This window comes from Nycticebus coucang, chromosome 4, assembly GCF_027406575.1.
Source record: "Nycticebus coucang isolate mNycCou1 chromosome 4, mNycCou1.pri, whole genome shotgun sequence".
Lineage (NCBI taxonomy): Eukaryota > Metazoa > Chordata > Mammalia > Primates > Lorisidae > Nycticebus > Nycticebus coucang.
Genome location: NC_069783.1, coordinates 47088341 through 47116119, shown reverse-complemented (window position 1 = coordinate 47116119; position 27779 = coordinate 47088341). Strand labels below are relative to the sequence as shown.

General features: G+C 42.1%; 1 protein-coding gene across 4 annotated transcripts in view; it reads right to left on the bottom strand.

Moving 5' to 3' along the window:
• Positions 1-11305: 11305 nt before the first annotated feature.
• Positions 11306-27779, bottom strand: part of STON1 (stonin 1) — a 70698-nt gene continuing 54224 nt past the window's right edge. For all 4 annotated transcript variants that reach the window (XM_053588934.1, XM_053588931.1, XM_053588932.1 and 1 more), the window contains 3 exons: positions 24965-26941; positions 16831-17033; positions 11306-14321 (listed from right to left, as the gene is read on the bottom strand). In XM_053588934.1, coding sequence (XP_053444909.1) covers positions 14247-14321; positions 16831-17033; positions 24965-26897 — 2211 coding nt within the window. In that variant the 5' untranslated portion in view covers positions 26898-26941 and the 3' untranslated portion in view covers positions 11306-14246. The remainder of the gene's footprint in view (positions 14322-16830; positions 17034-24964; positions 26942-27779) is intronic.

Genomic DNA, 27779 nt, shown 5'->3' with positions numbered 1-27779 from the left:
TGGAGGAGCAGTCCCAGAGCCCGACTGAGAAAACAGGAGAAAGCACCAGGAGAATGTGAGGGAACTAGCAGAGATGGACGGAGGAGCAGGCCCAGAGCCCGACTAACAAAACAGGAGGAAGCACAAGGAGAATGTGAGGGAACTAGCAGAGATGGATGGAGGAGCAGTCCCAGAGCCCGACTGACAAAACAGGAGGAAGCACAAGCAGAATGTGAGGGAACTAGCAGAGATGGATGGAGGAGCAGTCCCAGAGCCCGACTGACAAAACAGGAGGAAGCACCAGGAGAATGTGAGGGAACTAGCAGAGATGGATGGAGGAGCAGTCCCAGAGCCCGACTGACAAAACAGGAGGAAGCACAAGGAGAATGTGAGGGAACTAGCAGAGATGGATGGAGGAGCAGGCCCAGAGCCCGACTGACAAAACAGGAGGAAGCACAAGCAGAATGTGAGGGAACTAGCAGAGATGGATGGAAGAGCAGGCCCAGAGCCCGACTGACAAAACAGGAGGAAGCACAAGGAGAATGTGAGGGAACTAGCAGAGATGGATGGAGGAGCAGTCCCAGAGCCCGACTGACAAAACAGGAGGAAGCACAAGGAGAATGTGAGGGAACTAGCAGAGATGGATGGAGGAGCAGGCCCAGAGCCCGACTGACAAAACAGGAGGAAGCACAAGCAGAATGTGAGGGAACTAGCAGAGATGGATGGAAGAGCAGGCCCAGAGCCCGACTGACAAAACAGGAGGAAGCACAAGCAGAATGTGAGGGAACTAGCAGAGATGGATGGAGGAGCAGGCCCAGAGCCCGACTGACAAAACAGGAGGAAGCACAAGCAGAATGTGAGGGAACTAGCAGAGATGGATGGAGGAGCAGGCCCAGAGCCCGACTGACAAAACAGGAGGAAGCACAAGCAGAATGTGAGGGAACTAGCAGAGATGGATGGAGGAGCAGGCCCAGAGCCTGACTGACAAAACAGGAGGAAGCACAAGCAGAATGTGAGGGAACTAGCAGAGATGGATGGAGGAGCAGGCCCAGAGCCCGACTGACAAAACAGGAGGAAGCACAAGCAGAATGTGAGGGAACTAGCAGAGATGGATGGAGGAGCAGGCCCAGAGCCTGACTGACAAAACAGGAGGAAGCACAAGCAGAATGTGAGGGAACTAGCAGAGATGGATGGAGGAGCAGTCCCAGAGCCCAACTGACTAAACAACAGCTGCATTTCAACAAGGAAAAATGCCTCCTACTCCATTCTCGGCTCCTCCTCCAGCAGGAGCAATGATTCCATCTCCCCCCAGTCTTCCGGGTCCTCCTTGTACTGGTACGATGCCAGCACCCCATATGGGGGCCCTCCCATGATGCCGATGATGAGTCCTCCTCCTCCCAGGATGATGGCAGGGGGACCTGCTCCTGGAATGAGGCCACCCATGGGAGGTCACATGCCAATGATGCCTGAGCCCCTGATGATAAGACCTCCTGCTCATCCCGTGATGGTGCCCACTTCTCCTGAATGACTCAACTGGACAGCTAAGGATAGAGGGAGGCCTCTTCATGTCTGTTTCATAGTACTTACTCCGCTTCACCAGGAGATCATGGTGCTGTGACTCTGAGTGATTTCTTCATAGCGTGATAAGGAAGACTTGCTCCCCCTTCCTATCAAAAAGAGAATAGTTTTGAAGAGAAGTGGAACCAAAAGGGCAGTTTTCATTTGTATTGAGAAATGTGAAAATAAAACTGTTGACTGTTTTAGTTAAAAAAAAAAAAAAAAAAATTACATGTTGCAATTCACATTCCATTCTACCCTTTCAAATTTAAAGGTTCCAGTAAAAACTCCCATGGTCGCTTAGAATGACAGAATTAAAGTAACCTAAGTTCTATTTCTTCATCTTTGTGATCACTATTTATTTTAAATCTATAGTTTAAATCCAAGAATATGTAGTGCCAAAAGAGATGGACACAAAATTGTACCTGAAGAAAGTTTGAACAATTCTGGACCATAATGAACTCCTAAAATGGATGTGTGCCTCTGTCCACATCTGTCAGGGATCCAACTACATAACTGGGAGTTCTCCAAATTAACTTCCTTGTAAGATACAATGTTCATTAAACACTAAGAAATTAAAATACGCTGATTTGAATCTTTAGTAGGAATTATTAAAACTCAATAGTAATTGCACTCAAGGTTTAGAACATACACCAATAAAAAAGTAGTGGGGAGGAGAGATGTGGACATTGCTTGGACTTGCCAGCGCATGGTGATAATCAAAAGCAGACTGGCTTCTAGTTGTTTCATTATTGTGTTTAAATTCTCCACAGTTGGTTCATCCCATCACAAATCCTGTCCCTGCCAGTGCTGACTGCCTTCCACCCATCCTTGGTACACCATTAGATGGTTGATATTTCTGCAAATTGGCAATGATCCAGTGATGAAAGGCTGTATCTGTGAGTGCAAGGGAGGAGATGAGACCCCAGGTGGGAACAGAGATTAGAGCACAAACAGTTCACTCACTGCGACGGAGTCAAGGCAGAGTGTGTAGGTGCAGATGAATGCAGGGTGGTACCCAAGGTATGAGTTCTTAGTTTCTTTCCCACAAACTAAAAACAGACTTTTCACCATCCCACAGACAGTAGGTCCTATTTCTTTATGACCAACTTTATTTCTCGAAAACCTCTACCACAGTCCTTCTCAGTGAAAGGTAAGACTATGAGATCTGAAGGCTGTTTAAAAAAAAAAAAATTAAAAACATTCAAAAAAAAAGAAAGAAAAAGAAAACCTCTATCACATCTTCCAATATGTGTTCTTTCCCAGCTTTAATGCTTTAGTACCAATTATATTGACCCAAACAAGGACATTCTTGTGGTTTGGAACTGAGATTATCAATTCCCTCTAACAGGGAATAAAATAGTGAAGATAGCTCTGACTTGGGAAATCCATTTGCAAACACTCTAGAGTTCAGTCTCTATTTCTGCTTTTCGCCTCTGAGAGAGATGCCACAGATCTGAGAGTGGCAGGGTGGGGGTGGGAGATGGCGCCACACCGCAGCGCTCATCCTTTTCTGTAGAGCTTTATTTTGATATTTTCACACTGCTCAGAGAGAATTCCACCCAAAGGTCCTCAAGTGCCATGAAAAGGACAAGGAAAGAGCATCTTGGCATTGTTAAATGCCAAGAGCTGCCTCTCCAGTGGATAATTTTGAGATATTCTGAAACACTTTTCAAAGGCTTTGCTAAGTAGTCATTGTTGAAAAGGACAAATCCTATATTAAACTCTCACTGGGATCAGAGATGTGGGCCTTGGGCAAAATCGTGAACTAGATGATGTTTGTAGCCCCCTTTTTATTGCCTTTTCCTCTATCAGTGGCTGTGCCAGACCCTTCTCCCTGTATCTCCTTGAGGCTTTCAGGGTCTTCTCCCCTCCCCCTTTTGCCTTATGGGATCGAGTGCCAGGAAAAGATACACATCAGTAACTTAGAGCAACAGATGCTGCTTCTGCTGCAGGCTTTTCCAAACTGCTTATTCTTCCATTCCCCACAGACCTTTAACTATTTTTCTACCTCCAATGTGACCATCCTCCAGTCCGCTCTCCGTGCTGCAGTCAGTGGGGGACCCGTTATCTGGCGTTTGCACACTAGCCAGCTTCAGCTTTTGGCACAACCTGCCTTGTTCTCTACCCTCTGGCCAAATTGCACTGCTCTAATTTCCTGAAACCAACCATGGTCTCAAACCCCCAGCTTTGGCTGCTGCAGTGCCTTCTGCATGGACCACTCTTCCTTACCACCTTCCTTTGTCCCTTCTTCATTCCAAAGATCTCAGTTTAGGGGTCCACTGCTAGGAAGCATTCCCTTGTCCTCCTTATGAGGTGAGTGATCCTCATAAGGATCATAAGTCAGGTCAGTGATCCTCATAAGCATTTTTACTTGCATTTCTTTTTTTTTTTTCACCCTGTTTGGGATTTTGGTGTGGGTGACTCTGCCGACAGTCATGTCCGATTATCTGGGAAGAGGCTGTCTACAAGGGCAGCGGTAGGTAGCAATGCTAAGGGCTAGTCACTGGCTGGAGGTTATGATCTATGTGTTGAATAAAAACACTGCATGAATGAATGATAGGATGCATTTAGATTAATGCACTACTTTCCTCGAGTACAATTGCGTTTTAGTCCCTAATTCCCCGCTCTGTACACAAATAGGCTAGAATTTCCATTTTATAACAGTTTAACAATCAACTCATATCACTAATGAATGCTTTTCATCTTTGAGGTACTATTATTAAAACTCAAGGGACATGTACGGGTTAATAATACACAGACTCAATCCTCAAGAAATTTAAAGTTTATCCTGCTTTAGCTAGAAATATACTTTTTAAAAATAAACACACGCATATATCTTTAAGCGGTTGAAAAGATTAAAATGTTTGCTTTACAATTTGATTTAATCTTGTTTTTGAAAGCTGGTGAAAGTGGAGAAAAAGCATTTTAACTTTTCAGCACCTACTATGTGCCAGGGACCACGTTTCATCATTTAATGTCCAATATCTAATGAAGTGTTATTTCTTATTGTGAAATGAAAGAGACAAAGTATCAAGATTTGGGTCTTAAGGGGCATGGGGGGAGATGTTAAAAGTGCCCCACCTCGGCAGCTACTATCTCAGTGTTCATATTTGCAGCTAAAATCAAAAAAGTTGAGGTTCAAAACATGTCACCCCAAAATATGCTACTTCACCATATTGATTATTTTAAGCTGAAGGCACTTGAGAAATAGCAGGTACAGAAAAGGCTCTCTGACCTGCTCCTTTCTACCTAAAGCAGATCATAAAATTTTTCATAAATAGATACTTCCCCTGTACCAGAAAGAAAAGAGCATTCTTATCACCAGAGACTGGGAGTTGATGCCAAAATGGACCTGTACATCAAACCGACTAAAACACCCCTTATCTTTCATTAGTTTCCCCCATGTATTTCTTAATCACTGTCCCACAATTTAATACCTGTAGTCCAAGCCCCTTGGTGTTGTCACAAGTCAACAATTTATTATTCTTTGTGTGAAAGCCATGTAAGCTTTGTGGCCTCGTAGCTTTCTAGGGTCTTCATTTTTCCTTTTGAAGACTCTCGTGTACCTGTAAAAGTATTAATTAAAATGTATATGATTTTCTCCTATTAAGCTATCTTATGTCAGTCTAATTGTTAGGCCAACCACAGAATCTGAGAGGGTAGAAATTTTACCTCCCTACAGAGCCATCTACTCCCTGGATCCAGCTAACCCCTCGAGTTAGCTGTCCATAACCATCACTTCAGTGACTCTTTAGCAAGTCCTGTTGCTAAAGCCAGTGGTTAACTCTTAGTCCTCCACATACCCTATTGGCAGCGTTTGAGGCAGCTGAGTCCATCCTCGGTCTTGTGATCTCTGGGATACCATTCTCTTACTCGTCCCCAGGGTCCTCATTTTCCTGACCTCTATGAGAGGGGTCAGGTCCCTCCTGACCCGCTTCAGAGGGCCCACAGACGCAGTTGTCAGACCACTTCAGCTCTTTAGATTCACTCCCAGGTGATTCCATCCAGCCCCCAGCTCTAGGCACTGAGCTCTCAGAATCTCATCTCCAGTTCAGCCCTCTTTCCTGTCTTGTTCATCCAGTTGCCACTTGCTCTCTCCACTTAGATGTCTAGTAGGCATCTCAGTGTTCACATATATCCACACCTGAACTCTTGATCGTTCTCCCCAGACCTGTCCTTACCACAGTCTTCCCCTCCTTCATTAAAAAAAAAAAAAACCCTCCAGGCCAGACATGGTGGCTGACACCTGTACTCCCAGCAGTTTCGCAGGTGGCGGAAGGAGGATCACTTGAGCCCGGGAGTCCAAGAACCCGGGCAACATACCAAGACCCTGTCTCTACAAAAAATATAAAAATTAACCATGCCCAATGGTCTGTGCCTGGAGTCCTAGGTACTGAAGAGGCTGAGGCAGGAGGATCGCATGAGCCCTGGAGTTTGAGACTGCAGTGACCTATGATTGCACCACTGCACCCCAGCCTGAGTGACAGAGTGGGACACTATTTCACAAAAAATGATCAAAAAACTCCTTTCATTAGTTGCTCAGACCTGGGAGTCTGGGAATCATTTTTGGTTCCCCTTTTCTCTGTCAGTACATGCTGTTGGCTGTATATTTTAAATATGTCCTGAGCACAACCATTTTTCCTCTCTCATCACCACTCTTACTCATCACCTTCACCTGGTACTATTGTGTGTGCCCAAACTTCATACACTGAAGCCCAACCCCCAAGGTGATGGTATTAAAAGACAGGGGCCTTTGAGAGGTGATTAGGTTAAAAGAGTAGCATCATTGTAAATGCAATTAAAAGAGGGCTTGAGGGAGCCCTTTTGCCCCTAGGCCATGTGAGAAAACTGCAACAAGTTGCTATCTATGAGGGACAGGACCTCACCAGACACTGAATCTATTGGCACCTTGATCTTGGACTTTCCGGCCTCCAAAACTGTGTGAAATAAATTTCTGTTGTTTGCAAATGACCCAGTCTAAGGTATAGCAGCAGGAACATACTAAGACACCTGCATATTACAAGGAGTCCTAACTATTCCCTCATCTTCTGCCATTGCCTCCTTTTCACGTCCATAGAATCATCTTAGCATATAATCAAGTTCATGTCACTCCTCTATACAAAGCCTTCAAGGGCTGGCCATCTCACTCAGAATAAAATCCAAAGTCCTTTCCCCAGCCTCCCCAGACCTGCCCACAACCTCTCTAATCACTCCCTGCTTGTATCCCCCACTGCCTTGCTCACTCGGATTTAGCCACCCAGCTGCCACCTGCCCTCCATTAAGTTCCTCTGATCCTCCACTAGCACACTCAGACCCCAGTGCCTGTGCCATGCCCTCTGCTGGGCGCACTCTTCCCTGGGAGATCTGGAAGGGTCTCTCCCTCATTTCTTTCCAGTATCTGCTAGAATGTCATCTCATCACAGAGGACATCCCTGACCAACCTATCTAAAATAGCACGCTTGTACCACTACCACTCCTTGTCACTTTGATTTTATTTCTGTATAGTAATGATCACAACTTGGTATCTGTTTACTGCTTGGCTTCCACTACTGTTACATACCTTGTGTAACGGCAGGAATTAATTGATGTTGTGATTGCTGGTTCCCAGTGCCTAGAAAAATGCAGACATAGTAAGCACTTGATAAACATTAGAAATGGTCAGAAGGTGATTAATTGGAACTATGGTCACACATTTTGAGATGACCAAAAGTGGCAAACTGTGACAGCCAATTTCTTTTTTTGTTTTTTTTGTAGAGACAGAGTCTCACTGTACCGCCCTAGGTAGAGTGCCCTGGCGTCACACGGCTCACAGCAACTTCTAACTCTTGGGCTTACGCGATTCTCTTGCCTCAGCCTCCAGAGTAGCTGGGACTACAGGCGCCCGCCACAATGCCTGGCTATTTCTTTTTTTGTTGTTGTTGTAGTTTGGCCGGGGCTGGGTTTGAACCCGCCACCCTCGGCATATGGGGCCAGCGTCCTATTCACTGAGCCACAGGCGCTGCCCTTCTTTTTTTGTTTTTGAGGTAAAGTCTCCACTCTGACACCCTGGCTAAAGTGCCTTGGCATCATCATAGCTCACAACAACCTCAAACTCTTGAGCTAAAGCAATCCTCTTGCCTCAGCCTCCTGAATAGCTGGGGCTACAGGTTCCCCCCACAACGTCTGGGTTGTTTTTCCATTTTTAGCAGAGATGCGGTCTCACTCTTGCTCAGGCTCGTTTCAAACTCCTGAGCTCAAGCTACCCACCCGCCTCGGCTTCCAGAGTTGCTAGGATTATAGGCATGAGCCACCACACAGGGCGAACAGCCAATTTCTTAAGGAGGCCTTTATACCTCAGAATGTAGAAGGCATCTTTAGGAAGGCTTCATGTCTTCAACCACAGTCATAGACTTATTCATGATATACGATTTTTGGAAATAAAGTGTGCTAGCAGGCTTTACAAAAGAAGGATAACATCCACCAGAAAGATTTCGAAGAGAAATGTAGATCCCATCTTGAAAAGGACAATGATCATATTGCTTTCTAAGGACTGAAATAGTGTGAAGGCTTGTCCCTGAGTCAAAGTGGCCTAGAATATTCTGAATTTGCTTGTTCTTACCTAAGAATCTGAAGATACAATCCTGGGAAGGAGCCTTTTAGAGACCACACTGATCTTCATACATACTAAAACAAGAAGAATTAATCACAATATTTCATAAATATTTTAAAGTAGAACTTAAAGTTTAGTAACTCTCTTTAGAAGAAGTTTGTTTGAAGTCTTGGTGAAAGAAACGCACCACTTTTCTGTCTCTTTCATAGAAATGCTTATAGATAGGCATAGTATTTCAATCTTTGGAATGTATAAAATCATATAAAACAGCATTTTTAGACAAAGTATTATGAATACTTTAAAGTGTCGGTCTACTGCATTAATTTTAATTATACTCCACTGAATTCACAATGCTTTGAAATGCTTTATTAAATGCCCCCCATGATCTTATATTAATATAAGCACCAGGAAATTCATAAACTAATGTTTCTAACTCTAGGTAGCATCAGCTTGCCTACGAGCGCCCTCTTCTGTTTCAAGAGTATACTGCAAATTGAATTTCTTGAAACTCAATTCTGGGTAGGGCAAAAGGACTTGGGAAAATGTCAACACACACAATCATATTATTTAAATAAGCCACTCTTCCCAAGGAAGGCTGTGCCGGCGCAGATACATGAAAGGGAACCACCAGACCTCAAAGTCTAATGGTGAGTTGCCTTTCTTCCCTAGGAAGTCTCATGGAAATAACCTCAATCTTTTAAAACATGAGGTGATTAGGGTGGCACCTGTGGCTCAGTGAGTAGGGCGCCGGCCCCATATACTGAGGGTGGCGGGTTCAAACCCAGCCCCGGCCAAACTGCAACAAAAAAATAGCCGGGCGTTGTGGCGGGCGCCTGTGGTCCCAGCTGCTCCGGAGGCTGAGGCAGGAGAATAGCGTAAGCCCAAGAGTAGAGGTTGCTGTGAGCTGTGTGATGCCACAGCACTGTACCGAGGGCGGTACAGTGAGACTCTGTCTCTACAAAAAAAAAATAATAATAATGATAAAAAAATAAATAAAACATGAGGTGATTAATCTAATCAATTTTCCTTTTCCTTATAGATAAAATATGATTTTAAAGGCACAGCATTACCTACAGTTTTTATCTTGGCTTGTTTTTGAGACAAAGTCTCCACTCTGACACCCTGTTTTTTATCTATGGTACTTTTTTTTTTTTCTTTTGTAGAGACAGAGTCTCACTTTATGGCCCTCGGGTAGAGTGCTGTGGCGTCACACGGCTCACAGCAACCTCCAACTCCTGGGCTTAAGCGATTCTCTTGCCTCAGCCTCCCGAGCAGCTGGGACTACAGGCGCCCGCCACAACGCCCGGCTATTTTTTTGTTGCAGTTTGGCCGGGGCTGGGTTTGAACCCTCCGCCCTCGGCATATGGGGCCGGCGCCCTACTCACTGAGCCACAGGCGCTGCCCTATCTATGGTACTTTTTTACCTCAACTATTTGCTTCCTGACCAGCAAGTCTATCTCCCTTAAAAATTAATTATAAATTCATATTTCAATGCCAGTTTTAAACAGGAGCTTACGAATACACTGTAACAAGACAAATTCTTGTTTCATAGAACTCAGGGAAATATTCAGGTAATTAGGTTGGACCCCATGAAATTGCTATCAAGAATGGTAAATATTGCCAATTGTATGTGGTTCAACTGAATGCACATATCCATATGGTTCAGACCCTAGCTAAGGGCACCAGATGTCCTTGGAATGGATTAGTTACAGAGAATGGGGAGAGTTAAGGAGAGACAACATCAAAACCCACCTTGTGTCTAAAGCAGTGTCCTTCAACCTTTTTTATCTCACAGCACACTTGAACCTATAAACTTCTACAACACACTTAAGTTATGTTGATCAAAAGAAAAGTGAGGGTATGGTGCCCCATGATCACATTAATGTACACAGCTATGATTTAATAAAAAAAAAATAAATTAAAAAAATAATAATAAAAAGAAAAGTGAAAAAAGGAACATACTTACTATGCTTTAAACTTCTTTTGAGAAGAATTTAATTAATAAGCTTTAAAATTTTTGTGGCACACCTAAGATCTCCCAGCACACCAATGTGCCACGTCACACTGGATAGAAATCGCTGGTCTAAGGCAAAGGATAGTCTAGCTAGAGTTGAGACAAACTAGGAAAGAATTGATTGATGGGATTTTGAGGAATGTTGTTACAAATATTGTCAGTTTATGTCATTAATCCTTTCGTTGTTCCTGAAGAACCAGAACCATTCCTTGTTAATGTCAGCAGTGGCTAAAACAGTGCTTGATATTCTGGGTTCTATGAAGTGCTGATGCAGTTTGGAAATACTTTAATGGCTAAATAAAAAATTAATTTCAATATGAGGCCATTTTCTTATAAAAAATGGAGCGGAGAGGTTGTTAGGCTGTTTTTTCGTCAACAGTGATTTACCTTCCGATCTATCACGGCCCTTCCTTGCCCCCCTTCCCTGCCCACACACCCACCTGAAATACATTCTGTACAGTTATATAAAAGTAGATTTCTAGACTTTAAAAACTTTGCTTTTAAATGCACATTAATTCTAAAGTATTATTACACAAGTTGCCAAAGTTTTAAAATTGCAAAGTTTGCCCTATGATCGGGGAAAGTAGAAGTCCTGGTTAGCTCATTCATCCAGATTATGACACTTTCTTTCATTGTCTTTGTTTGTTTTACAACTCCGTAAGTTAGAAAATTGATAATAATATGCATGACCCTTGTCCAAAAAAATATCAATTAATTGTGTTAGGGTAGGAGGAATTATTGGCTATTGTCCTGTGGATAGAACGATTTTGCAGTCTTTTGTTATTACATTTGCATCTGTTTGCAAATCCATTTCAGAATTCCTTACTTCCTATGTATGTCTCTGCTTTTTGAATTCTCCTTGGAACTGGTTATAACATCTTACCAGTTCCCTCACTAGCTAATGAGCTAAATAAAATCTTGTGCACATACTCCTCTCATACCTTTATGAGTCACAATTCTACCCTATTTTAAAAATCATCCTTTATGACATCATCAACTATAGTTTGATAGTATTGTTTTTCCAGGATAGGTCAAGATACCTTGTTCATTTACATGTGCCTGACAGAGAGTCATTTGTTTAGGGTTATTAAAATTGATTTCATACCTTAAAAAATAGTGCCCCAGGCCTTGCAAAAGAAGATATAAATCCATAGCACAGCAAGTATCATTTAAATTACATCTTTAATTTTAGAAAAATCAGTATGTAATCCACAAAATATTTTGTTACATGATTATTAAGGCTAAATCTGTTTCATATTTGTATTGATGGAACATAAAATCATATTTTGAGGAAAACATTATAATATTGTTAAGGAAGACCTTCTAACTGAATTTGTAGTAAATGAGGCTGTATCATCAGCACAGATCCAGAGTGAAGGGAACTAACATCCTAGAACAGTCTAATACATACAACACATCAAAAATTCCAGCCTTTATGTGCTAGAAACTATTCTTGTTTCATACCTTTTTTAATGGGTAATTGGTTGTAATTCCCATAGGAAAAGGAAACGTCCATAAACTCAGATGTGCACAATTGATCATGTAACAATCAACCCACAAATTCATTTACAGAGTTAATATGATCCTGTAACCTGATCACCTCTTGACTGTAAAATAGTCAACCTTATAAAAGCATGAGCTAAGTGAAAATGCTAGAAACAGAGTATTTCCTCCTTTCCTCCCTTTCTTCCCTTCCCTCCCTCAAAAGTAGGAGTTTCTTAAGATCACAATCTCTGGCAAAGGAGATTCTACTTCTCAATTTCTAAGTCTAAATGGATCCTCCCTGATTTTTCACTTGCAGCTCTGTAGCCATATTTGACCTCCTGCCACTTCTGAGTTCAGAGGAATTGTATTTAAAAGCCTCTTCTCTCTATACAGAATGTTAATTTAATACTAAGCAATGAATACTTAAGGATCCTAATAGATGTGTGAATTACCAATTATGCAGTAGCACCCTGCTGTTATTGCTATCAACCTTTGCATTGCTGCAGAAATCCATTTGAGCTCTCAGTCTTTTGTTATTACATTTTCCACATTGAATCTTGAGATGCTCCTGAAGGCTGGGTGGCTTATGGGTAAATGACCTGGGGGGCGGGGGGGGGGGACCCACAGATACTAGTCAACTCGTGAAACCTGAGGGGCAATTAACTGAACATGTTGCTGAATTTATTTTGAGGTGTAAATATTCATTAAGTTCGTCTGAATCAGACTGTGAGTTCTTTATGGGCAGGATGCCATAAAACACACTCAGAAGGGAATGGCGGTAATTAAGCCAGCTAACTTCACTGGGATTGTGCTGCAGCCTCACATTCAGCCGCCTCCGTCTGTATTCTGAGCAGATTGAAGTCGCTCCAGACTGTGCCCACACCAGATGATAAGGAAAGATGGTGGAATTTTCAAAAAATGACACATACACATACACACACGTTTGCCCTCCTATACATCAACAGTGAATCTGAAGCATATGACATTATGAGCAATGCGTCAAGTGAGGTTAAAAAGAGCAATACCACTTCATTTTAACCATCAAGTTTTGCATTCTTCCCCTTAACAATAAAATAATGAAAAGCAATAAAATCTGCTGATTGATACAGACCATCATAAATGTTTGTTTTAATCCATTTTTAGATAGTTTAAAATGCATGTAATACAACATTTTTTAAAAGTAGGAAATAAATTCTGTAAGCCAACAAATAAATGTTATTTGGAGGAACATTATATCAGTTTTGACTCAAAACAAATCTGGCAAATAGAGAGAAATATCTCCTAATCATATTTAAGATTCAACATAAATTGAAGGTGTATTAATACCACAGAATACAAACATATTTTGAAAATGATAATACAGTGGGGGAAAGACAGGTACCAAATACAGACAATATTATATGGATGAGTTTATTTTTCAGACTAAAAACTACCTAGAATATGGATTTCATAAATTTTAAGATTCTGACTTTTCACTGTACATACTAAAAGGAAATTTAAAAAGCATTATGACTGCTAATGCCATTGACCTTTCATTAGAAACCCAACTATTATACTCACTTCCCTGACTCTGAAGAATGAAAATGTTGCCTCTTAGAAATGTAAGTAAAATAATCTAGAGTCTTTCAGTTTGCTCATCTTTTAAAGAAAAAGACTCTAAGTTAAGCAGAATTATAGTAAAATAGCATGGTAGCAGAACTAGTATAAACTAATCATAAAACTATTTAAACTTCTACTCAAGAGAGGCTTGTATTCATTACAAATAATACTTTATCGAAACACATTTTTAGAGTCTATACTTTTGGAAAACAATATTCACGAACCTTAAAAATTCATCTTTAATGTATATAATTGTCTTAACTAGTGTCCACTACTCAGATTCCATTTTGAAAGAAATCCTGCCAAGCAAAGGAAATAACCTTGTACTAAAATATGTATGTCAACTTCTTCGTAGCACACAACCGAATACAAACATATTTTGAAAATGATAATACAGTGGGGAAAAGACAGGTACCAAATACAGACAGTGATTGCTTACCAACGTGATAGGAGGACAGGAAGATAAATAATTCAAAACTAGATGTCTATTTTAGCTTGTGGTTTCCACATCAGTCTATACCTAGTCACATTTGCTCACAAGTGAGCAAGAGGGAAAAGTAATTATTTTGGTTAACGTCTCCTTTGATTGCTTTACTCTCTAGTATAGGTGCTAACACAGCAAGAAGAGATGGGAATAATGAACACAGCATCTAGGGATCCAGGGTGCAAAAGAGTCACCCACCGAGTAACCAAAAATCAAAAGCCCTTTAGCCAAACTGGGCTGTAAGGTTGTACGACAAACAACAGTGCCTTTAAGTTGAGTTTTATAAATATAAAGCAAAACATCACACAGATTATAGACACATTCTTAGATAAAACCTCTAGGGCAAGAACATATCAAAAGCATAAAATATAAATTGTTTGGTTTTAGTTCTAAACTTCTCTAAACACAGCCACGGGACCTGTCCTAAGCCCACTCGCTCTTCAGAAGTCATTTGCACTATACAGGAGCGAACTTGATGTGGTTTCTGTGAATTACAAATTTGACAAGTGAGTCATCATCATTTACTCATGCTACTCCTACTGAGTTACACAGTCACCAACTTTATCTGGATCTTCTCCGTCGATTTTAATCCACTTCTTTTCTATTTCAACCTGTTATGCAAAAATAAAACACGGGCAGTGTTAACAAACGCAGTACAGAACTCAGGTCTTCAGCCCCATCCCGTACATGAGGACTGCAGCCACCTCGCCCTTTGAAGACACACCCCTCCACCCTCCAACAGTAGCTCCTGAGTGAGGCTCTCTGCTCTCCTTTTGGGCAACAGAGCCCTCCCAAACCCTCCCCTCCTTGCCTCCAATGTCAAATCTTGAAAAGGACAGAAACTCTCTTCACCTCTAAGTCAAACATAGCCTTTGTAAAATGTATACAGAATATACATATTGATAAGACATTTACAGATATGGCTACACATGTGATCAGTTATCCCCCCAAGTATCATATATCCAGTATTATATATCCAGCGATTGGCTCACCTTAGATTTGTAACACACTCAAAATTAGTTTTCTAACTAAAACAAACTAGTTTTACAGACTAGTAAACCAGCTGAGCCAAACCATCTGTTCTTCCTCTACATCATCTTTGTCTCAGCTCTTCATGGAGGTCCCTCAGGACTACCCTAGATAAAGAAGTCCTCTGTCACTCTCTATTCTGTTGCCCTATTTTATTCTCTTGGCATTTGTTGGCAGGGCACTGTAGCTCATGCCTGTAATCTCAGCACTTTGGGAGGCCGAGGTAAGAGGACTGCTCAAGGCCAAGAATTCAAGACCAGCCTGAGCAACATAGAGAGACTCTGTCTCTACAAAAAAAGTATTTTAAAATTTAGCCAGACATGTTGGTCCATGCCTGTAGTCCCAGTGACTCAAGAGGCTGAGGCAGGAGGAATTCTTGAGCACAGGAGTTTGAGGTTACAGTGAGCTAAGATGATGTCACTGCACTTTAGCCTGGGAAATAGAACAAGACCCTGTCTCAAGGGAGAAAAAAAAGAATTTGACTCTGAGGTGGAGATTTGTGTGCAGAGAGTTCTAGGCAATGTTGTTGGGGTCAACGCCTATGAGGATGAGGCAGGGAAGGAAGCAGAAGGGGCACGGGGAGAAGCTGGGCTGCAAAGCAAAGGCTTCGGCCAATGCTCTTGCCTGGAGAGAACTGAAGCCAGGCTGGCCCTGCTGGCCCAGGTTGAGGCAAAGGGGCCTTTACACTCTTCCACCTTCCTGTCAATGGACATAAGCTCATCCAGAAAGGGGGCATGACCTCAAGTAAAGCAGCTGTCTTCAAACAGCACAATTGCCAGCTGCTGGAGGATTAAGTCCTTCAAGGCTAAAGGGGCTGCACGGGACATGATGTACCCATGATCACTTATTTTTTTTTTTTTCACAAGACAGAATCTCACCGTGTGCCCCCTGGGTAGAGCGCTGTAGCATTACAGCTCACAGCAACCTCCAACTCTTGGGCTCAAGCGATCCTCTTGCCTCAACCTCCCAAGTAGCTGAGACTTACAGCCACTTCCCACAACGCCTGGTTATTTTTAGAGACAAGGTCTCACTCTGGCTCAGGCTGATCTTGAACCTGTGAACTCAGGCAATCTACCCACCTCGACCTTCCAGATTACAGGCATGAGCCACCATGCCCAGCCAATATCACTATTTTAGATAAAAATAAAGCAGTAGAAAATCAGAACGGCATTGATTATAGCTGGGAGTCAGGCCAGAGTTTAAAATGTTATTAGGAAGTATGAGATGTCATTCAATGTGAAAGTCAAAAAGGAAACATACAAATTCCAAACTGAACCACCTGTTTGTTACCTGCTATTTAATTTCAGTGATTTTTAAAATACTTTCTAGTTAAAAAAATACTTTTAAACAAAACCAGCAAGATATGTCACCATTTCGAGATACTGCAGGAAATAAGGAGCAAAGGTTGTCCATATACATGTATCTCCTAACCTTGAAGACAAGAAAAACAAGCGCAGTAACAGATGTTAAGCGAATGCCGCTCTTTAATTCATCTGGCCTAAGAGTGCAGAAGAGCTGACGGTGAACATTTAAAACTGTTGTCAAAGATTCACTCCGCATTTCCAAAAGAGTATTCCAATTAATGCTATTCCACAAGATGCTGGTGGACATTCTACATACACATACCCACACAGATTCCACGGCCAGTAAGTTGGGGAAAACTGGGTTAAGTAAATTTAACAAGTTTCTTTACTGTGGGACTTCTCTTCTTCATCTAATATTAACTGGATGTTTGACATTCCCCAACTTAGTTTCTTCTTGGGGTATTATATGGGACACATGTTTCATAGAACACATTTTGGGATATGGTAGTCTAACATGATAATATTTACTTAAGTACACTTCTAAAATATGAATTTGCTTTTGATTTTCTATTTTCCACAGAAACCTGAATTATTAGGTGTCCCCCACAATCTTTAGAATAACAGAGAAGAACAAAGCACATGGGTGATCATCAAGTTTCCATAGCTGAGCTCCTTCCTAGGTCAAACATCTCACACACACACAGTCATATAAGAGGGCAAAGCAAATAGTTCAAGGCAAATCAGGTCAGAGTTCCAGGGGCTCACACCCAGGAGCTTTGGGATGTACCTGGAGGTTGTAGCAAGCCCGCTGCTGAACATGCTTCAGCGGCTGGACATCACTCTCCACCCCCAGAGACCTGACGGAGGCCCTTGAGGCACAGCTGTCAAGCATTGAAAACTGAATAGTAGCAAATGGATACCAATCAGAAGGAATTTCTTGGTCTGATCCAAGTTCTAGTTTGTAAGACAGACAATGGGGATGATCAAGACCTAGAAGAAAAAAAAAATCAAATAGTCAGAGGATTTCAATGGCCACTGAACATTTCTCTTAAACATAAAAGGCACTGGTTTCTCTCCTTAATAAGCAATTTCCTTAACACAAAGGCTATGAGAATTCCATTTAAACCACACACAGGTTTGAACCCGCCACCTCCAGAATGTGAGGCTGGTGCCTTACTCCTTTGAGCCACAGGCACCGCCCAAAGAATTTCTTACTTTTTTTTCTTTTTCTTTCTTTTTTTTTTTTTTGCAGTTTTTGGCCAGGGCTGGGCTTGAACCTGCCACCTTCAGCATATGGGGCCGGCGCCCTACTCCTTTGAGCCACAAGCGCCACCCCCGAAATCTACATTTTTGTACTAACTGGGGGGAAGCTATAATTTTTAGCTTTAAAAGAAGTGTGACTTTATTACATATTACTTATTTGGCTATAGTGCACTTAGGACTTGCAGAAACCTCTTTCACTTACATGGACTGAGTAAACTCTTATAATAATTCTTAATTTATTCATTTTCCTACCATTCTATTTATAGTAATGTGAAAATAAACCAAGTCTGACTTTTAAAAGTTGGTGAAATTTTGTTACATTTTAGAAAACATTCCATAATAATTTTTTTTCAGTTAGAACGGATTATTTTTCACTACTATAATTCTCATTCATCATTCTGAAACACTTTGACTAGAACAGATGTACAGTATGGAAATGGGCATATTGGCCTTCAATATTTCAATCTAGTATTTGTTTTCACTCAGTTCGTCATTTATTGAGCATCAACACTACACCAGGCCGGGCTTTGTGCCAGACCCAGGGATATTAGATATACTCCAAGATATTAGATGGTAGTCATATGATTTTGTGTGTGTGTGTGTTTATGATGGAATAAAAAATATTTTCTTATAATCACTGTAGCAACTTTACAAATGTTCTATGATTCTGTTGCACTGTTCATAGCAGCTACTTACCCAATGCAGCTGTCTTTACTTAAATAAATGTATGGGAGAACAGGAATTTCAAAAGCCATATTAAATTACCGTGCCACCCAACATAGGTGGAGAAAGAACATTGTTATCAGAACATAGCTTTAGGCACAAAAACAAGAGTTTAAAGGATTTCACTTAATTCTGAAAAGATAAATTGCCTTTCATTCCTTACAATCGGTTTCTTATAGAGAGACTAATAGAATTCTAAGGCTATAAAAGGCCTTGAAAAGTCATCGATCAATTAACCAACAGATGTTCATTATCTGTCTCCATTCTAACAGCTAGCATAGGACAACAGTGGCCCCTGAGGTGCTCTAAATCCAGAGCAGTGCAGGCAAGTGATAACTTCATTCCCATACGCACATGCTCAGAGAGACTATACACTCCATTACTCTTTCTCGTCTTCTAGCTGTGGTGAGGACACGGTAACTTCATTTACACTACATTCAGGCACCTTTACGGCAAAGTGATTCAAAACACAAACACTAGACTCAGATGGCCCAGCGTCCAATCCCAGCTCTGTCACTTATAGTTGTGTCACCCTAGACAAGTAGCTTATCTAAGTCTCAGTTTCTCCATTTTAAAATAAGAGAAATGACAATAACCTGAATTTTTTAAAGTTGTGAGAATTAGCCACATAGACCACTGGGGCTATAGCAATAGAGATGGGCTGAACATACACTATTACTTTGCAAAGTGCCATTCAATTATAAGTCCAACACTACTATTTAATTACTGTAACTTTTGCTAATAAAGGGGATTGAATTCCATATGTTTAGAGTTGAAGGTGACATTGGAGATGATATATATTCATATTTTACAGGGAAAAAAACTACCCATAGAAGTTTTGCAATGAAAATTAAAGGAAAAAAACCTAAGTTGAAGACCTAGTACTCTAAAAATGTTGGAAACAAAACCTTTCTACCTGCTTTTCTTAAAAACTGGTAAACTATAAGAGACACCATTGTTTTGTTGTTGTTGTTGTTGTTGTTTTATTGTTGGGGATTCATTGAGGGTACAATAAGCCAGGTTACACTGATTGCAATTGTGAGGTAAAGTCCCTCTTGCAATCATGTCTTGCCCCCATAAAGTGTGACACATACCCAGACAACATTGTTTTCTCACAAAGAGAAAAAAGTGATTTATTTTGTAGAGGTGCTTTGTCAGCTTTTTTATCCACATGAAAAGCAGGTAAGCCAAATTTACAAATTGATTGGCAGAGGCAAATGGAGCAGAAAACCAGAACTGAAACACCAGGAGGCTTTACTTTTGCGGAATAACAAAGTACACAATAACCTGCCCTGTAGGGAAAAAAAAGTAAGAACACTCTTTAAAATTGTTTTGCAACAATTCTTTTGGTAAGAGAAAACGGCGTTCTGGTCTAATGCTTCTAACACGCAAAATTCTGGTCTTAAGAGTTGCTACAGGGTGGCGCCAGTGGCTCAAAGGAGTAAGGCGCTGGCCCCATATACCTGTGGTGGTGGGTTCAAACCCGGTCCAAGCCAAAAACTGCAAAAAAAAAAAAAAGAGTTGCTACAGGCTAGGCACAGTGGCTCACACCTGTAATCCTAGCACTCTGGGAGGCTGAGGCGAGTGGCTAGCTTGAGCTCACAAGTTCAAGACCAGACTGAGCAAAAGCGAGACCCCATGTCTACTAAAAAAAAAATAGAAAAACCAAGGCAAGAGGATTGCTTGAACCTGAGGTGGAGGTTGCTATGAGCTATGACGCCACAGCACTCTATCCAGAGTGACAGCTTGAGACTTTGTCTCAAAAAAAAAAGACAGAGTAGCTACATTTTTATGTCTTCTGTTTTTCTGTCACGTTTAAATTGAGGATAAGGTGAATGAGGTATTTTACAAAATCCATTCCTATTCAAAAACACAATGTTCATGTGGCCTAGCATTACCCCTGCAACACTGGACCTTAATTTTCACGTGAATTTAGGGTCCCAAAGGTTGCTGTGGACAGTTACCTGCATTTTATGAAAGTGGCTCCTCCAAGCCTTTCAGATAGGAAAGACAGACTATCAGGCCACCACAGGGGATCGAGGGCTGCCCCCAAGTGTTCAGGAGGCCAAGTCCAAACACACACTAGTTTGTGCAAGGTTTTCACTGTCGAACTGTAGGGGACCTGTTTGGCAGAGGGACCCAGGAGCCACAGTCCCCCTGGATAAGATCTGTGTGCTCTACAGACCTAGAAGCCTCCACTACATTAACTAGCTGGACAACAGATAAACACGGCAAACACAGACCAACAGGTGTTGTAACATCGCTAAACCTAGTGCAGTTGACTGGCCTTTTCTGGAGTTTCTCACCACCTGAGCTAAAATGATTTCTAGCATGACTGGAAAACCAGTAACGTTATCAGTAACCTCTAAACCTCTTATTTCAGAACTCAATCTCTGGGCAGCAAAGTGCAAATATAAAAGAGCTTTAAAAGACAGCATTTTTCCTTTCAAGTTTTCTGGCATATTTTTCCTGGATTTTGGAAACTCTCATGGTCTACAGTGTTTGACCACAGAGTCCCCCTTCAGACTTTGAGCTCCATAAGAACAGGTATCCTACCTATGTGTCCTTAGCACACGTCTGATGCAAGTATCTGTCGAATTGACGAATAAATGGGTAGAGGAAATCTGTGTTATCTCAGTAATTACTACTAGGGGGCACTCTTGGGCTTTGGTAATTATTCTCTCCCCTAACTCCCAAGAATGCAAATCACAGAATCTTCTTAGGTCTAGTTGATATCCAGTCCCTCTTGAACCAAAATATCACACATTTGAAACTGAACTGTTGAGGGTTGAAGGGTATGAATGGTAGGAGGGTGATGGGTGAAGGGGGAGAGAGCAACCAGTGTGCAGATGACACAGAGCAAAGAAAAAAAAAGGGAAAGAGAAAAATTGGGAAGTCAGAGACCAACATAGTTGGTAATTGACCCTAAAAAGCAAGTCTTCCTTTGTCCTCAATTCTCTCTTTCTCCCTTTCCCTTTCTCTCTCCTCCTCCCCCCAACAAAACCTAAGCTGGTCTTTGTCACTCACACCTTAGTTTGAATGAGGTGTAGAAGCTACTGGCCCAAGCCAAGCTTTGCTGTAAAATGAAAAGCTGCTCACTGCTGAAGGAACTAAAGCGCTGACTCTGAGTGTGTTCCCCAGGCCAGCAGCACTGGCATCACCAGAGCACTGGTTAGAAACACATTATCCCAGGTCTCACCGGTTGAATCAGAATCTACATTGTAACAAGGTGCATGGACACGCAGAAGCTTCAGAAAGATTTCCTCTCTGCCCTAACCTTACTCCTTCCATGCCACATCTCAAGAGGGAAATTAGGCAGTACCCTGTGTCACCCTCTCACTTTCTGCACCATCCTCCCCAGCCACAGTGAAGCAGTCTTGGGGCAGGGCCCTGTGAGCCCAGAAATGTCCTGCCCCTACCCTGTGGGCTCTACCCAACAGAGCCCCATTGCCTTTTCCCTGGGCCACCTCTTTGCCCACAGACTAGATCTCCACAAAGCCATTTTGGTTCCAAAGGATTGATTCAGTGAATTATCACCATATAATTGATTGAAATACTTGTGAAATATTGTTCTGTGTGGACCTGATGGTGTGACCGTCTTCCAAAATAATTCCTGAAGACCAGGATCAAGACCAACCAGCTTCTTTGGGAATGTCCAGCTCTTCTCATTGTTCTTAGCGAGCTCAACTGCTAGTAAATACAGAGTTCACAGAGCAGATGGGAATGATCTCTGCCTAGGGGACCATAACAGGTTCCACAGGATGGCCACCAACAGTAGCTGCATGGGGAGCCTTTACAAACACCTGCACCTGGGCCTCAGCCTGATTGGTAGGCAACAGTGCCTAAATATGGATAGTGTTTGAAGCTTTAATGATTCTATCATGTAGCCAGGGCTGGGAAACAGATTTTAAAAGGATTTTAAAAGGATGGGTGATGAAAGGATCCCAGGCTATCTCAGCTAATGGCACCATCGCCCACCTATTTGCCAAAGCCAGAGCCCCTGAGGCATCCCCTCCTGTTCCCTCCTGCCCACAGTCTGTCATTGTTTTGGAGACACCTCCTCTCAATTTCCTCATCCAGCCCTCACCTCCTACTGCCACTGCCACTGCCCTGGCCCAGCACCTCTCACCTCCTCCCAGCCACCCTGCGTCTACAATCTATTCCAGAATCTCTCCTCCCCACTGCCCGGCATGCCTGCCTTCCTGAAACTAGGTATGTTTCTGTTCCAGTCATGCCTGAAAACACCCTGAGGTCCTATGGACAAATTCCAGACCCCCCACACACACCTTCCCTCACCATTCTCAGCCCCAAAGTTTAGGGAAGATCCCCCACTCACATGCCTGTAGCTTTGCTATTTCTATTCTTCACAGACTCCTACTGATTCTTCCATGCCAAGTTTAAGCATCAGCTCTGCAGCAAAGAGCTCCCTAGAACCCAGGTGGTTTACCACCCCTGTCTCTGGGATCCCTGGAGTGTATGTTTGTTCAAGCACTTTTCCACAGTGCATTCTGCATCTGTCTCACCTACTAGACCGTTAAATTTCTGGAGAGCAGGGATCACAGTTGTGTCTCTATCTTCCAAGCACCAGCACAGAGCCTATAAAATTTAGTAGATATTTGTGGATTGAAGAAGTGAGCCCTCTTCTGAATAAATTATTGTTCATTGAATCAGTTAACTGCACTATTAAGCCTGGGAAAGTACAGTATTACAAACAGGATCATTTTCACAAGAAGCTTTATACTTTGCTCCACTTGCAAAATTAGAAAACATGGTTTGTAGGAGTTCTTGGTTTGAAAAGTAAGTGAGGTTGCCCTGGCCACGTCTCCTTCAGCGCCTCCTAGAACTGCATTCCAGTCTCCCTGCCTTTCTTTCCCTTTCTGTTTAGCAAAATAAAAGCCAACATTCTGGTTTTGTTTAACTCCTCTAAGCTAAAAGTATCACGAACAACTTTTAGAACAGATCATTTGGAACCTTGTACTCAAGCCCTCAAAATAGGCATGAAGATAGTCTGTACACAGCTATGATTTAACAATAAAAAAAAAATTAAAAATAAATAAAATAAAATAAAAAAGAAAAGACCGAAGGAAACACCATCTCTGTGGATTGTGTCATGGAGATACTGATGTTTCCATCACACTGGAGTTGACCAGGGCTGCCGTCAGAGGCGATCCATTGCAACCGTGCTGCACCAGCAGCATTTCACCCTGCCCTGAGCCTGAGACACCCTCACTATTCTAGGGACAGAACATAAAGTGAGTCATGAGAACACTGTGGGTGGATCTCTGATTAATGAAGAGTGTGGGTGTCATGGAGGCCAACAGTGCAGGGACTTCCCTTCTGCACAGGGGCCTAGGACTCCTCAGCCCACCAGCCTGTGTCTCTCACCAGCTGGGCCCTGTCCATTGCTCAACCTCTAATCAGCTGACAGAAGTCACGGAAAAGGCGGTCCCGTGGCTATCAGAGTACACTCCATGCCTCAAGTCCACTGTAGCAGGGGCTTACTCTCCCCACTCTAGAATATTAACATGCTTGTAGAACAGTTGTCCTCACCCTGGCTACACATTAGGTTCACCTGGGGAGCTCTTAAGACATGCTGGCACCTGCGCACCCTCCCCCACCCCCGGCAAGATTCTGGCTTAATTGCATGGCCTGGAGCCTGAACATCAAGGACTGAAGCAGCTGTTACCTATTTGGAAACAGGGCTCAGACCTTAGTCACCTTTCTCCCTGGCATTTGATGGGGCACTTGGTACACAGCAGAAGCTCAGTAAAGGTTTGGTTGAATAAATAAACGAATGCATCCACTTAGACCCCTCGACCTGCCCCCAGTATACCTCTATAGACCAGTGTCCTGCTAGGAAAATAACTCAGCCAGAAGAGGAAACAGCTGTAACTTAAAATTTTGCTTTTTTACTTTATTTTGCCTGCTACTAACTCGCTATTCTGAAAGACATGTAGTAATTAAACTGTCTTTTCAAAGTTCCAAACTTCTAGATCGTTTTCTTAGCAAAATTTTAGAAAAAATTGACTGATTTTTAACACTTAGGTTGTGTCCACATAATTCTAAAATGAGCAGCTGAGATGGTCAAATGGGTAGTTCTTCAGTCAAATAAGTCACTGGTTAAAAATAAAGGGCAGTCTGATTTCAAAGAGCAGGAAACAAAACCTGAGGAGGAGGTGGTACTGGCTGAGAATACAAAAAAGTTCAGGTATATTCATGGATGACAGATCTTTAAAGGGAAATTAGGGAATCTAATCTATCTTAGACTAGTTTTAAGATTTGAGGTGGATAGGTTAATCTCAACAAGCCCAACCACAGGTGTCTACAAATTTTCCTTCAGTGCCACCAACCACAACAAATCTCCACCCTAAGATGGTATTTCGCATAGTATTAAATAAATGTAAAAAGTTGAACTTATCTGGCTGGGCACAGTGGCTCACACCTATAATCCTAGCACTGAAGGAGGCCAAAGTGGGAGGGATTCCCTTGAGTTCAGTTCAAGATCAACTTGAGCAAAGCGACACCCACCCACCCACCCCCCAATCTCTACTAAAAATAGAAAAATTAGCTGCACATGGTAGTGGATGCCTGTAGTCCCAGCTTATCAAGAGGCTGAGGCAGAACGATCCCTTGAACCCAAACCCCAGAATTTGAGGTTCCTATGAGCTAGGCTGATACCATGACACTCTAGCCTGAGCAACAAAGTGATACTCCATCTTAAAAAAAAAAAAAAAGTTAAACTTATCTGGTAGAAATAAGTGCAGGAGGAAACAAACCAATTGTTTGGCTAAATATTCCATCTCCTACCTATCTATGTAAGCATGGCCTCAGCCAGCAACTTACCATCTATCTTTGCCTGGTTTCGACCCAAAGAGGAAGCTGAAAACACTTACGCTCTTTCCCATGAAAATCAAACTGGGGTGTTAAATACTTACTTGAATTTTTATCTGGAAGCCGGTCTATCTTCCATACCACCGCCCGGTAGGCACTCTCATACTTTGCTGACCCCACGGTGACCTGAATGACAGGGTCAGCCTCAGGCTCGTGCAAACTCCCCAAACATGCCCGGCGGTTCATTTTGGCTTTCAGTGACTTCTGCCTCTGGAGGTTCATGGTCCAGAGGGCCTTGATCCACTGTGATGGGACAGGAAAATGTATCATTATATTGTCACAGGACCTTAAAGAACCCTCATGGGATGGCCTTTGAGCCAATGGTACCATGTTGATGAAGGCTTGGAGTTCCACATATGCCCCATGAATGACCACTACAGACTTCACAGAAAAGGGAAGATTGTCCCCATTATACAAAGTCTTAAAACGCATCAGCTCAAAGCGGCAGGCATCCAGGGGCACAAACTTGATGATTCTTGATTGCTCAAATTCTTGTACTTTCACACACTTGTGAAAATGATAGTCAAGAATATCAATCCCCTTCTTTTCTGGGTCTTTTTCAAAATAACATGCATCTTGCTTCTGCAGCTCAAGGTCATTCAAGGTTAAAAAGCATTCCATGTTCCTATTCACAAAGCAGAGGCAGTAGATCTGAGTTATCACAGCACTTTCAACCAATTTTCCTTCTTCTTTTGTTACTTTACCCCAGAAGTTGTCCACAATTTCCAAGGAAATTTCCTGCTCCTCATAACTCTTTTTTGGCTTGGAAACAGCTGGCAGCTTCACCAGCTCTTCCTCCATAGTAGTCAGAAAGTCAAGGAAGTCATGGTACTCTGTGGACCCTAACTTCAGCATCTGTTCTGAGTCTGGCTCATGAACGACTTCTGTCTTTGAATGGTATTTCCTTTTTTCTGTGTAGGATATGTGTTCGATCTTCACAGTATGGATTTTCCCTGTTACACTAAAGTTCTCCACTTTGGGCTCAGAAAGTCTACAATGTGGATCAAGTTGTAATTCTTTAAATGGTTTCTCTAATCCCTGCTCGTAATACATTTGTAAAATTCCTCCAGGTAAAACTTTCAGAAAAATGGGACCCCATTGCCGGGAAGACATCATGTTCTTCTTCTCAGGAATTCTCAGCATGAAAGACCATCCAGCTTTGGGCTGACTCCTGAAGAGCGCACGGGGCACAAAGGAAGAAGCCGTGTTTTGAGCACACACACGTCGCAGAGACAGACTTCCGGGTGAGTCTTGGTTCTCAGTCGACTGGAGATGTTCAAGCTTCTCACAGATATAGTTAAGTGAACATTTATTTAGACTTTTTTGATCAATAAGTATCTCCTTGTCTCTTGATGAGAATATCTTTCTGCTTCCTGGGGGGTCAAAGGTGAACTGGGAAACACTGCCTTCACCTTTCCAAAATGGACTTGAAAAAGCACAGTCCTCCTGAAAATACTGAAACCGGGGGGCATTATCACTTTGGAACCCCAGGCTTTCAGCCTGGTGAGACCTGGTTTCATCTGGAAGACCTACTTTGGGAGCTGGATAAGTACATGGGTGGCCACTGGGTAAGGAAGCTTGGGATAAGCAGGTCGGTTTAGTAGGCAGTGAAGAGGAACCTGCTGCCAGTGTCGTGAGTGGGATGTTTGAAGATGACTCCGGAATAGGATAAAGCACATGAGTGCCTGCTTTGGGGATGCCAGGAAAACCTGGGAAGTCTTTGGTAGGTGTAGAAAGAGGGGAGTTACTTGGAGGTCCTGGACTGAAGTAAAGGTCTAAGATGGGAGAGGAGAGAGGGGTGCTGCTGGTAGAGGAAGGTCCACTGGGAAATTCCTTGAGGCCAGAAAGGTTCAGTTTAAGTCCATTTGGCCTACAGACACCTTGATTCTCCAGAGGCAAAACCTTTGACTTTTGAGAAGACTGCAAAGTAGGATCATCATCAAAGGTGACCCAGTTGCCTGGGTTTGCGGAGCACATCTTTGGGATCAGATTGTGGTCTTGTTAAGGAACAAGACCTGTCTCTGTTAAAGAAGAAAGAGAAAATAGGAATATAAAATGAAGAGAAAAAACAAGTTACTAGAGGTCTTTAGTTCTGAGAAATACTTGGATTTAAATGCTACAGATTAACTAAGTTCAAAGAAATACTCAAAAACTGTAATACTTTCGATGGCTGGGTAGATTAAACCAAAAATGACCTAACTCTATGCTGTCTAAAAGAGACTCAGTTTAGATTTAAAGATAACACAGGCTAAAAGTGGAAGGATGAAAGAGATTCCTTGCATACGGATACCAAAAGAGAACACAGGTTGGCCGTATTTATATCAAACAAAATAAACTTTACGTCAAAACTGTCACAAGGCACAAAGAAGGATATTATATAATAATAAAAGCTTACTTCACCAGAAAGATATAACAATTATAAAAGATACGTGAACCAAACATCAGACCATCCAAACTTATAAAGCAAACATTGATAGAACTGAAGGAAGAATACATACGGACACAATAATAGTCTGAGACTCCAATACCTTACTTTTAATAATAGAACACCAAGACAGAAGACCAAGAAACAGAAGACGTGAACAACATCATAGCCCAAATGGCCCAAGCAGACATGTCTAGAACATTCCACCCAATAGCAGAATATATATTCTTCCCAAATGTACCCAGAAAAAGCCTTAACAAATTGAAGAATATCGAAATCATACAAGTATCTTTTACAATCATGGTGGAATAAAACTAGAAATCAATAGCAGAAGGAAAACTGGAAAATTCACAAATATGTGAAATTTAAATAAAACACACTCAAAGAACCATTGGTGTAAGAAGAGATAAAAGAGGGAATTATAACATATCTTG